This window comes from Lichenostomus cassidix, unplaced genomic scaffold (assembly GCF_008360975.1).
Source record: "Lichenostomus cassidix isolate B80296 unplaced genomic scaffold, HeHo_3.0 HiC_scaffold_36, whole genome shotgun sequence".
NCBI classification, from domain to species: domain Eukaryota; kingdom Metazoa; phylum Chordata; class Aves; order Passeriformes; family Meliphagidae; genus Lichenostomus; species Lichenostomus cassidix.
In genome coordinates this window covers 4406-17455 of record NW_028147270.1, presented here as the reverse complement: position 1 = coordinate 17455, position 13050 = coordinate 4406, and the positions used below count along the sequence as shown (strand labels likewise).

The following is a 13050-nucleotide window of genomic DNA, read 5'->3' as shown; positions in this document are numbered from 1 at the left end:
TTTAAAATTTAAAAATTAAAAAAAATTTAAAAATGTTTTAAACTAAAATTTTTAAAAAATTAAAATTTTTAAAAATTAAACAATTAAATTTAAATGTAAAAATTTTAAAAATTAAAAAAAATTTTAATTAAAAAAATTTTAAAAATTAAAAATTTTAAAAATTAAAAAATTTTAAAATTTTTAAAAAGAAAAATTTTTTTAAAATGAAATGTTTTAAAAATGAAAAATAAAAATTTTAAAATTTTCTGATTTTTCTCTTTTTTTTTGGGAAAATCATCGTTTTTGGGGTAAAATTTTGGATTTTAGGACTTTTAATAATTTAGATTTTTGAGGTAAAAAGGGAGAAAAGTGGAAAAATCCCAAAAAACCCCAAATTTTTCCCAAAAATCACCAAAAAATTAACAAAAATCACAAAAAACCCCAAAATTTCAAAATAATTATTAAAATTCTCCAAATTTACTAAAATTCCCAAAAATTTACCTCAAATTTCCCAAATTTACCAAATTCCCCGTAATTCACGGAAATTTCCCCAAAATTTCAATTTAAAATTTCCAAATTTTCCCAAAACTTACTAAAATTCTCCAAAATTTCCCCAAAATTCCCTCAAATTTCTCAAAATTGACCAAAATTTCCTAAAATTACTAAAATTTTCCAAAATTTATTAAAAATTTCCCCCAAATTTACTAAAATCTCCCAAAATTTTACTCAAATTTCCCAAAAATTTCCTAAAATTTATCCAAAATTTCCCAAAGTTTGACTCAAATTCCCAAATTTTACTAAAATTTCCTAAAATTTCCCCAAATTTCCTCAAAATTCCCCAAAAATTCCCCAAAATTCCCTAAAATTCCCCAAAACCCGAAATAAAAAAACACCAAAAATCAGTAAAAAAAACCAAAAAAAATTCTTTATTTTTTTCGAGGATTTTTTGGGGGAAAATTTTGGGATTTTTGGGTTTTTTACAAAAATGGGAAAAATTCGCAGAAAATTCCAGAACTTCATTTTGGGTTGAATTTCGTCGTTTTTGGGTCATTTCACCTGGAAAAGGAGAATAAAATGAGGTTAGAAGTGAAAATTTGGGGAAATTTTGGGGATTTTGGGGAATTTTGGGGAGAAATTTGGGATTTTGGGGGAAAAAATTGAAGATTTTTGGGAAAAGTTAAATATTTTGGGGGGAAAATTGAAGATTTGGGAAAAAAATAAAGATTTTGGGAAAATTGAAGATTTTGGGGGAAAATTAGAGATTTTTTGGGAAATAAAATTAAAGATTTTGGGAAAAATTAAATATTTTGGGGAAAAAATTGAATATTTTTTTGGAAAAATTAGAGATTTTGGGGAAAATTTAATATTTTGGGGAAAATGGAGATTTTTGGGAAAAAAAATTGAAGATTTTTGGGGAAAAAATTGAAGATTTTTGGGGAAAAATGAGATTTTTGGGAAATTTGGGGAAAATTGGAATTTTTGGGTGAAAAGAGAACAGAAAAAATGTAATTTTTTAGACCCAAAATCATGAGGAAAATATTTGAATTTTTGGGCAGAAAAATCACTTTTTTTCCCCCTAAAAACCTCAATTTTTGCCAAAAAAATCAGATTTTTTTCGCGAAAAATTCGTAATTTTTTGGGGAAAACTTCCTTCCCCCCCAAATTTCGGGTCGAGAAACCCAAATTTTGGGTCGAAAAAGGCGAATTTCGGGTGGAAAACCCTCGAATTTTGGGTGGAAAAACCCGAATTTTGGGTCAAAAAACTGGAATTTTGGGTCAAAAAATTCGAATTTTGGGTGGAAAAACAGGAGAAAAAATTGGAATTTTTAGGTGAAAATACAAGAGAAAAACCGCAATTTTTAGACCCAAAAATAGGAGAAAAAAATTCGAATTTTCAATGAGAAAAATCACTTTTTTTCCCCCTAAAAACCTCAATTTTTGCCCAAAAAAATCAGATTTTTTTGCAGAAAATTCAGATTTTTTTGGGGAAAACTTCCTTCCCCCCCAAATTTCGGGTCGAGAAACCCAAATTTTGGGTCAAAAAAGGCGAATTTTGGGTGGAAAACCTTGATCAAGGTGACGGTGGTGCTGTAGAAGAGGCTGAGGATGAAGAGGACGATGAAGGTCGAAGTTGTCGCCCAAAGATTCCCCAAATCTTCGTCTTCCTCCTGCGAGGCGCCGCCCAGGAGAGCTGGAAAAACGGGGAAAAAATGAGAAATTTGGGAAATTTGGGGGTTTTGACAAAAAATTTGGAGATTTTAGGAAAAAAATTGGGGATTTTAGGTGAAATTCTGAGGATTTTAGCCAAAAATTTGGGGGTTTTTGCTCAAAATTTCAACATTTTAGCTCAAAATCTGGAGATTTTAGGTGAAAATTTGAAAATTTTAGCTCAAAATTTGAGGAATTTTCAGCGAAAATTTGGGGATTTTGAGTGAAAATTCGGAGATTTTAGGTGAAAATTTGAGGATTTTAAGCGAAAATTTGGGGAATTTTGCCTCAAAATTTGGGAGTTTGGAGTGAAAATTCTAAGATTTTAGGTGGAAATTTGGGAATTTTAGGTGAAAATTTGGGGATTTTAGGTCAAAAGTTGAAGATTTTGGGCTAAAATTTGGGGATTTTAAGCTAAAATTTGAGGATTTTAACCCAAAAAATTGGGAGTTTTGAGTGAAATTTTGGGGATTTTAGCCCAAAAGTTTGAAGATTTTAGGTGTAAATTTGGAGATTTTAGGCAAAACTTTGATGAATTTAGCCCAAAATTTGGGGATTTTAGGCAAAAATTTGAAGATTTTAGGAGAAAATTTGAGGAATTTTCCTCAAAATTGAAAATTTTGGAGATTTTCACCCAAAATTTGGAGATTTTTTCCCAAAATTTGGGAATTTTCACTCAAAATTTAGGAATTTTCACCTAAAATTTGGGAATTTTCACCCAAAATTCGGGAATTTTCACCCAAAATTCCAGGAATTTACCCCAAATTTTGGGGAATTTCACCCCAAAATTCCCATTTTTTCCACCCCAAAAATTTGGGATTTTTTTCCCCAAAATTTCCTTTTTTCACCCCAAATTTTAACCCTTTGGCGCCCCCTGGCGGCTCAACGCTTCACCCCAAATTTTTACCCAAAATTTGCAATTTTTGACCCAAAAATTTGAGGGAATTTTGGGAATTTTCTCCATTTGGGGGAGAAATTGAGAATTTCGGTCAAATTTTCCCAAATTTTGGGGAAAATTGGGAATTTTGGTCAATTTTTTCTCAATTTTTTGGGGCAAAATTGTGGGAATTTTGTCCAAATTTTTGGGGGAAAATGGAGAAATTTTCCTCAATTTTGGGAAAATTGTGGAATTTTATCAAATTTCCCCCAATTTTTGGGAAAAAAAATTAGGAATTTGGCGAAATTTTGGGGGAATAAATGCAAAATTTGAAATTTTTTAACAGATTTTGACATTTTTTAATTGATTTTTTGGCACCAAAATGTGGAATTTTTTGGGTTTTTTACCCCAAATTTTACCCCAAAATCCCCAAAATCCCCAAATTCCACCCCGAAATTCCCCAAAAACCCCAAAATCCGAAACACAAATTTTTTTGGGGGAAAAAATTCCATTTATTGCTGATTTTTTATTTATTTTTTATTTATTTTTATTATTTTTATTAATTTTTAATTATATTTTTTTTTTAATTGTTTTTTACCATTTTTTGGGATTTTTGGGAATGAGATTTGGGGGGAAAATGGGAAATTTTGGGGAAAATTGGGAAATTTTTGGGAAATATATGAAACTTTTGGGGGAAAAATGGGAATTTTGGGAAAAAAGGGGAAATTTGGGGGAAAAATGGGAAATTTTGGGGAAAAAAAGTGATTTTTTGGGGGAAAATTTTGGGTTTTTTGGGGGAAAAACTGGAGATTTTGGGGAAAAATATGTGTTTTCAGGGAAAAATGGTGGTTTTTGGGGAAAATTCAGGTTTTTTTGGGGAAAATTTGGGGGCTTGGGGGGAAAATGTGGGATTTTGGGTGAAAATTTGAAGTTTTTTTGGGGAAAAAGTGGATGCCTTGGGGAAAAAATGGAATTTTTGGGGGAAAAAGTGGAATTTTTGGTGTTTTCTGGGGGAAAAAACGGATGTTTGGGTGAAAAGTGGATTTTTTGGTGAAAGTGGAATTTTTGGGGGAAAAGTGGATTTTCTTGGGAAAAATTGGATATTTTTGGGGAAGAAATGGATTTTTTGGGGAAAAAAGTGGATTTTTGGGGGGAAAATGGCAATTTTGGGTCTGTTCTGGGGGGAAAACTGGATTTTTGGGAGAAAAGTGGATTTTTTGGGGGAAAAATTTGGGGTTTTTAGGGGAAAATTGGTGGTTTTGGGGAAAAATTGGGGTTTTTGGGGAAAAATTGGGGTTTTGAGGGGAAAAAAGTGGATTTTTTTGGGAAAAAATGGGTTTTTTGGGGGGAAAAGTGGATTTTCTTGGGGAAAAGTGGATTTTTGGGAAAAAAGTGGGAAATTTGGGAAAAATTGGATTTTTTGGGCAACACATGGTTTTTGGAAAAAATGATGATTTTTAGGAAACACACTTATTTTTCATGGAAAAATCCCAGATATTGGTAAAACCAAGTAAGTTTTGCTAGGAAAAACCGGTTTTTGGAGCAAAAAAAGACTTTTTTCAATAAAAAAATGGCAATTTTTATGCAAAAAACTTTATTTTCCTTCAGCAAAGTGCACTTTTTTTTGGGCCAAACCCCCAAATTTTGGCGATTTCAATAACAGGCATTGGCAGAATCGCTCAAAACGAGGGAAATATTGAGGTTTTGGGGATTACCGGCAGCTTTGTCCAGCGACTTCTGGGCGACCCTGATGGGCAACTTCTCGTGGCCGACCAGGCAGGTGAAGACGTGAGAAATTGGTGGGTTTTGGGGGAAAAATTGGGGATTTTGGGAAAAAATTGGGGTTTTGGTGGAAATGGGATGTTTTTTGGGGAACAATTGGATTTTTTTGGGGGGAAAAAAGTGGATTTTTGGGGGAAAAAGTGGGAATTTCTTGGGAAAAATTGGGGGGTTTGGGGGGAAAAAAATGTGGATTTTTTGGGGGAAAAAAGTGGATTTTTTGGGGAAAAAAGTGCGAATTTTGGGGAAAAAGTCTAATTGCTTGGGGGAAAAATGGGAATCTTTTGGGGAAAACAGTGGATTTTTTGGGAAAAAGTGGATTTTTTGGGGAAAACTCGATTTCCATGGGAAAAGTGGAATTCCTTAGGAAAAAAGTGGTCTTTTTGGGAAAAAGTGGGAATTTTGGGGAAAAATGGGATTTTTGGAGAAAAAAGTGGCTTTTGGGGAAAAATTGGTATTTTTACGAAACACACTCAGATTTTTGGGGAAAAATCTCAATTTTTGGCCAAACCACCTAACTTTCACTGCAAAAAACCGGTTTTTGGAGCAAAAAAAGGACATTTCTCAATCAAAAACCATCATTTTTTTATGCAAAAAAGTTTATTTTTCACGGGAAAAGTGCACTTTTTTCGGGCCAAACCCCCAAAATTTCAGATTTTCAATAACAGGCGTTGGCAGAATCGCTCAAAACGAGGGAAATATTGAGGTTTTGGGGATTACCGGCAGCTTTGTCCAGCGACTTCTGGGCGACCCTGATGGGCAACTTCTCGTGGCCGACCAGGCAGGTGAAGACGTGAGAAATTGGGGGTTTTGGGGGAAAAATTGGGGATTTTGGGGAAAAAATTGGGGTTTTTGGTGGAAATGGGATGTTTTTTGGGGAAAAACTGGATTTTTTTGGGGGGGAAAAATTGGAGTTTTTGGGGGGAAAATTGGGAATTTTGGGGAGAAAATTGGGATTTTTAGGGGAAAAATTGGTGGTTTGGGGGAATTTTTTGGGGAAAAATTTGGGGTTTTGAGGGGAAAATTTGGGGTTTTGGGGAAAAATTGGGGTTTTTGGGGGGAAAAAAGTGGATTTTTTTGGGGAAAAGTGGATTTTTGGGGAAAAAGTGCGAATTTTGGGGAAAAGTGTGGTTTTGGCGGGAAAAGTGGGAATTTTTTGGGAAAAAAGTGGATTTTTGGGGCGAAAAACGTGGGTTTTTGGGGAAAATCGTGATTTTGAGGAAACATACTTATCCTTTCACGAAAAAATCTCAATTTTTGGCCAAACCACCTAACTTTCGCTGCAAAAAACCGGTTTTTGGAGCAACAAAACGAGATTTTTGGTGCGAAAACCACAATTTTTATGCAAAAAAGTTTATTTTTCACGGGAAAAGTGCACTTTTTTCGGGCCAAACCCCCAAATTTTGGCGATTTCAATAACAGGCATTGGCAGAATCGCTCAAAACGAGGGAAATATTGAGGTTTTGGGGATTACCGGCAGCTTTGTCCAGCGACTTCTGGGCGACCCTGATGGGCAACTTCTCGTGGCCGACCAGGCAGGTGAAGACGTGCCCCGCCAGCCAATCGCGCGCCGGCACCGTCAGCGCGCTCAGCAGCAGGAAGCGGGGGGCGTGGCCGGCGGGAGGGGCGTGGCCGGAAAGGGCGGGGTCGGGGCGGGGCCGGGAGGTGACGGCGCGCGATTCCGGGACGGGCCGGCCGTCCTGCAGCCACTGGAGGAGGATGTCCGGCGGGTTGAAGTCGCTGACCAGGCAGGTGAGAGTCGCCCAGCGGCCGAGGCGGAGCTGCTCGGCGGGGGGAGGGAGGAGGTGGAGCGACGGCGGGGAGGCGTCGGGGACTGGGGAGGGAAAAATGGAGATTTTGGGTGAAAATCGGGGGATTTTGGGAAAAAAAATGGGTGAAATACTTGAGGTGAATGGGGAATTAAAATAAATAAAAATGAATAAAATAAAGTGAATTAAAGGTGGAAATAAATGGAAATATAGAGGAAAATATATGGAAAATATGGGGAAATAAAAGTGGAAATAAATGGAAATAAATGGGAATAATAAATGGAAATAAAATGGAAATGGAAATGGAAATGGAAATGGAAATGGAAATGGAAAATAAATGGAGAAAATAAATTGAAATAAATGGAAATAAATGGAAATAAATGGGAATAAATGGGAATACTAAATGGAAATAATAAATGGAAATCAATGGAAATCAATGGAAATCAATGGAAATAAGAAGTGGAAATAAATGGAAATTAAAATGGAAATGGAAATAGAAATAAAAATAAAAATAGAAATACAAATATAAATAGATGTAGAAATGGAAATGGAAATGGAAATGGAAATGGAAATGGAAATGGAAATGGAAATGGAAATGGAAATAGAAATAGAAATAGAAATAGAAATGGAAATAATAAATGGAAATAAATGGGAATAATAAATGGAAATAGAAATGGAAATAAATGGAAATAAATGGAATTAAAAGGAAATAAATGGAAATGGAAATAGAAATAGAAATGGAAATAATAGAAATAGAAATAGAAATAGAAATAGAAATAGAAATAGAAATAGAAATAGAAATACAAATAGAAATACAACCAACCCAACTTTCCGCCATTTTCACCCCAAATTTTCCCAATTCTCCCCAAAAATCTTTTCATGGGATTCCAACTTGAGGGAAAAACAGGAAATTTGGTTATTTTTCCTCATTTTTCAATCAAACCAACTCAACCAACTCAACTTTCCGCCATCTTGGCCTCAAATTTAACCCTTTTCTCCCCAAATTTTACCCATTTTTCCCCAAACTTTTTCCCATTTTTCTCCAAATTTTTCCTGTTTCACCCCAAACTTTTTCTGCCATTTTCCCCAAATTTTTTCCCATCATTTCTCCCCAAATTTTTCCCCATATTTCTCCAATTTTTTCCCATTTCACCCCAATTTTTTCTACCATTTTTTTCTCAAAATTTTTTCCCATTTTTCCCCAAATTTTTTTCCGCCATTTCTCCAAATTTTTTCCCAATTCTTCCCGAATTTTGGGTGAAAAAGTCCTAAATCCATCATTTCCTCTCATTTTTCCATCAAACCAACCCAACCCAACTTTCCGCCATCTTGGCCTCAAATTTAACCCTTTTCTCCCCAAATTTTCCCCAATTTCTCCCCCAAATTTCACCCATTTTTCCCCCATTTTTTTGCCAATTTACCCAAAATCCCCCAAATTCACCCCAAATCTCACTCACCCTCGGCCTTGCGCAGCGTCACCTCCCGCGGGAACAGCAGCTCGCCGTGCGCCACGCGGCACGAGAACTCCTCCCCTTTTTCCCAAGCCTCCGCCTCCACGCTGGCCACGCCCTCGGCCGCGAACAGCCCGTTGGCCTGCAGGGTGGGCGTGGCCGTCCGCGTGGCCAACGGCCGGCCGCCCTCCCGGAACCACGTGACCTCGGGGGGCGGGTCGGCGGCGGCCATGTTGGTCACGCGGCAGGTCAGGCGGGCGGCGCCGTGGCGGAAGAGGTCGGCGAAGGTGGGGGGCGTGGCCTCCACGCGGATGTCGCCGGGCGCGGCCGGAAGGTCGTCTGCGGGGTGGACGGAGGGGGTTTGGGGTCAGTTTTGGGGTGGTTTTGGGGTTTTTTGGGGTTTTTTGTGTTTTTTGGTGGGATTTTTGGGTTTTTTTGTGATTTTGGGGTTTTTCTGTGATTTTCGGATTTTGTGGTGATTTTCAGATTTTTCAGGATTTTTTGGGGTGATTTTGGGGTTTTTTCAGGAAATTTTGGGGTTTTTTGAGAAATTTTGGGGGTTTTTTGTGAATTTTGGGTTTTTTTGAGATGATTTTGGGTGATTTTGGGCTGAGATGATGTGTTGGGTTTTGGGTGGTTTTGGGGTTTTTTGGTGATTTTCGGTTTTCTTCATGGTGATTTTGGGGTTTTTTGGGGTTTTTCCCCAAAACTCATATCCAATAACCCAAATTCCTTTGATTTTTTTTCTCCCCAGAACCAGCCTGAAATCCCAATTTTTTTGGGATTTTTTCCCCCAAAATTTTTTCCCCAAAATCCCTCCTTTTTTTCAGGATTTTTTTCCCCCCAAACTCCCAATTTTCCACCATTATTTTTTCCTCCAAAACCCCAAATATTTTGCAACTTTTTCCCCCCAAAACCCTAAACTTTTCGGGATTTCTCTCCCAAAACCCCAAATATTTTTTTCCATCCCCCAAAATCCCCATTTTTCACCCCAAAACCCCAAATTCCATGGATTTCACCCCAAAATCCCAACTCACATCCGCACTCCATCCCCTTGCTGGTGTTGCGGCTCTCCTCTCCCGCCCGGCAGGTGAAAACGTCTCCCCGGTCCCACTCGGCCTCGGTGACCACCAGCCGGCTGCGGCTGACCCACATTCCGGAGCTTTCCGCGCTCCTCCCCTCGTCGGTGGCTCCGCCCACCGCCGGGACGCCGTTGCGGAACCAGCGAATGGCGGCGTCCAGCGGGGGGCGCCGCGGGGCGCGGAGCTGGCAGAGGAGGGAGGAGTTGCGGTAGGGGCCTTGGAAGTCCTCGCGGGACGGAGGGTGGAGGGTCAGCTCGGGGGTCAGCGGGGTCAGGGCGTAGCTGGAGCCTGGGGAAATGGAGAAATTTGGGGAAAAAAAGTGAAATTTTGGGAAAAATCGCGAAATTTCGGAGAGAAAAACTCTAAATTTGGCGGAAAAAACGTCAAAAATTGGAGGAAAAACGTCGAAATTTGAAGAAAATCCTAAAAAAATTGGAGAGAAAATGTCAAAATTTGAGTGAAATCCTAAAAAATTTGGAGGAAAAAAGTTGAAATTTGAAGAAAATCCTAAAAAATTTGGAGGGAAAATGTTGAAATTTGGTGGGAAAACATCGAAATTTGACGGAAATCCTAAAAAATTTGGAGAGGAAAATGTTACAATTTGGAGGAGAAATGGTGAAATATGAGGGAAATCCCAAAAGTTGAGGAAAATCCTAAATAATTTGGAGGGAAAACATTGAAATTTGATGGAAATCCTAAATTTGAAAGAAAACCTAAAATTTGGAGGAAATCGTAAAAAATTTGGAGGAGAAATGGTGAAATTTGGAGGGAGAAAGTTCGAAATTTGGAGGAAAAGCACCGAAACTTGATGGAAATCCTAAAAAATTGGGAGAGAAAATGTTAAAATTTGAAGGAAATCCTAGAAAATTCGGAGGGAAAATGGTGAAATCAGAGGGAAATCCTAAAAACGGCGTTGTCCACCAGGGGGCGCCACGGGGTGCGATTTTGGGGAAATTTTGGGGGAAAAACGCTAAAATTTGGGAGAAAAAAACCCCAAAATTCAGGAGAAAAATCCCTAAATTTTGGGGGAAAAATCCTAAATTTTGGGGGAAAAAATTCTGGGATTTTTGGGATTAGAATTTTGGGATTTTTGGGATTTCCAGAATTTTGGGATTTTTGGGATCGGGATTTTTGGAATTTTGGAATTTCTGGGATTTTTGGGACCAGAATTTTTGGGATTTTGGGATTTCAGGATTTTGTGATTTCTGAGACTTTTGTGACCAGAATTTTTGGAATTTCGGGATTTTCAGGATTTTTGGGATCGGGATTTTTGCGATTTTCAGAATTTCGGGATTTTTAGGACCAGAATTTTCAGAATTTTGGGATTTTGGTATTTATGGGATTTTTGGGACCAGAATTTTGGGATTTTTGTGATTTTTGAGATCGGGATTTTTGCGATTTTCAGAATTTTCGGAAATTTGGGAATTTTTGGGATTTTTGGGACCAGTAGATTTTTGGGATCGGGATTTTTGGGATTTCGGTATTTCTGGGATTTTTGGGATCAAAATTTCGGGATTTTCGGGATTTTTGGGATTTGCAGAATTTTGTGATTTTTGGGATCTGGATTTTTGGGATTTGCAGATTTTCGGGATTTTTGGTATTTTTAGGACCACAATTTCCAGAATTTCGGGATTTTTGGGATTTTTGGGATCTCACCTGGGTTGGTCACCTGGACGCTCCTCCTCCCCGCCACATGCTCGGCCCGGCAGGTGAACGGCTGCCTGGCCTTGCCCTCCTCGGCCGCCATGGCCAGGCTGGACGCCGCCAGGAACGTTCCGGAACTCTGGACCGGCCGGAACTGCCGGACGTCGGGGACGCTGCGGTTCTCGCGGTCATCCCAGGAGAAAGTGACCGCGGCCGGGGAGAAGCCGACGGCGACGCAGCCGACGCGGAACGCCGGGCCGGGAGAGGAGCCGCAGGGGGAGAGAGGGAAGAGGTCTGGGGAGCGAGGAGGACCTGGAAAAGTGGAGATTTTGGTGAAATTTGGGCGAAAATTTGGCGAAAATTTGATGAAAATCGGCGAAGATTTGGCGAAAATACGACGAAAAATGGCGGAAATACGATTTTTTTAAGGTAAATTTTGCTATTTTTTTGGGGCAATTTGGATGTTTTGGGAAGAAATTGTCTGATTTTTAGTGGAAATAATTTTTGGGAAAATCTGATGAAATTTGGTGAAAATACGACGAAAAATGGCGAAAATATGGCAGAAATACGATTTTTTTAAGGTAAATTTTGTGGGTTTTTTGGGGGAATTAGTTTTTTGCTGTAGTGACCAGTAGTGACCAGTAGTGACCAGTATGGACACCCAGAGCCGCCCCAGCCTGACCAGTACTGACCAGTATAGACCAGTATGGACCAGTAAAAACCAGTAGTGACCAGTACAGGCACTACCAGCTGCCCCAGCTTGACCAGTAGTGACCAGTGTAGACCAGTCCAGACCAGTGCTGACCAGTATGGACAGTCAGAGCCTCCCCATCTTGACCAGTACTGACCAGTACTGACCAGTAGTGACCAGTACAGACCAGTATAGGTGCCCAGAGCCCCCCCAGCTTGACCAGTACTGACCAGTATGGACCAGTATAGACCAGTCCAGACCAGTACTGCCCAGTACAGCCCAGTCCGGACCAGTACTGACCAGTATAGGTGCCCTGAGCTGCCCCAGCTTGACCAGTATGGACCAGTATGGACCAGTATAGCCACACAGAGCCTCCCCAGCTTGACCAATACTGACCAGTATGGACCAGTATAGCCACCCCAGCTTGACCAGTATGGACCAGTCCAGACCAGTCCAGACCAGTAGTGACCCATATAGCCACCCCGGAGCCACCCCAGCTTGACCAGTACTGACCAGTATGGACCAGTTCAGACCAGTATAGGCGCCCTGAGCCGCCCCAGCTTGACCAGTATGGACCAGTATAGACCAGTATAGACCAGTGCTGACCAGTATAGACCAGTATGGACCAGTGCTGACCAGTATAGACCAGTATGGACCAGTATAAACCAGTACAGACCAGTATAGCCACCCAGACCCTCCCCAGCTTGACCAGTACTGACCAGTATGGACCAGTACAGACCAGTATAGACCAGTATGGACAGCTACAGCCCCCCCCAGCTTGACCAGTAGTGACCACTATGGACCAGTAGTGACCAGTATAAACCAGTACTGACCAGTATAGGCGCCCTAAGCTGCCCCAGCTTGACCAGTAGTGACCAGTAGTGACCAGTACAGACCAGTATGGACCAGTAAAAACCAGTATAGCCACCCCGGAGCCACCCCAGCCTGACCAGTACTGACCAGTATAGACCAGTCCAGACCAGTACTGCCCAGTACAGCCCAGTCCGGACCAGTACTGACCAGTACAGGTGCCCTGAGCTGCCCCAGCTTGACCAGTACTGACCAGTATGGACCAGTATGGACACCCAGAGCCTCCCCAGCTTGACCAGTATAGACCAGTATAAACCAGTATAAACCAGTATAAACCAGTATAAACCAGTATAAACCAGTCCAGCCCAGTCCAGACCAGTATAAACCAGTCCAAACCAGTATAGACCAGTATAAACCAGTAAAAACCAGTATAAACCAGCATAAACCAGTACTGACCAGTATAAACCAGTCCAGACCAGTCCAAACCAGTATAAACCAGTAAAAACCAGTATAACCAGTCCCAACCAGTCCAAACCAGTATAACCAGTATAAACCAGTCCGCCCATCAACCCCAATCCGATCCATTAACTCCTCCTGTTAATTAATTGCCATTAATTCCCTTAATTGTCTCTAATCAGCCCCAAAAATGCCCCAATTAATTAGCGCTAATTAGAGCTAATTAATGCTGAAATTAGTGCTAATTAATGCTGAAATTAGTGTTAATTAATGGTGAAATTAGTGTTAATTAATGGGAAAATTA

General features: G+C 39.8%; 1 protein-coding gene and 1 long non-coding RNA gene across 2 annotated transcripts in view; both read right to left on the bottom strand.

Annotated features, from left to right (window-relative positions):
- LOC146423672 (uncharacterized) overlaps nt 1-11174 on the bottom strand; it is a 34869-nt gene extending 23695 nt beyond the window's left edge. Inside the window, exons 1-4 of the mRNA XM_085044582.1 lie at nt 10802-11174; nt 9101-9433; nt 8070-8402; nt 6259-6677 (exon numbers count right to left, since the gene is read on the bottom strand). Coding sequence (XP_084900708.1) covers nt 6259-6677; nt 8070-8402; nt 9101-9433; nt 10802-10892 — 1176 coding nt within the window. The 5' untranslated portion in view covers nt 10893-11174. The remainder of the gene's footprint in view (nt 1-6258; nt 6678-8069; nt 8403-9100; nt 9434-10801) is intronic.
- On the bottom strand, nt 879-4960 carry LOC146423673 (uncharacterized). The gene is made up of 3 exons (XR_014847358.1): nt 4780-4960; nt 2046-2170; nt 879-1035 (listed from the first exon to the last, which is right to left on the bottom strand). It is a non-coding gene; the product is annotated as an uncharacterized LOC146423673 (long non-coding RNA).
- Nucleotides 11175-13050: the final 1876 nt, after the last annotated feature.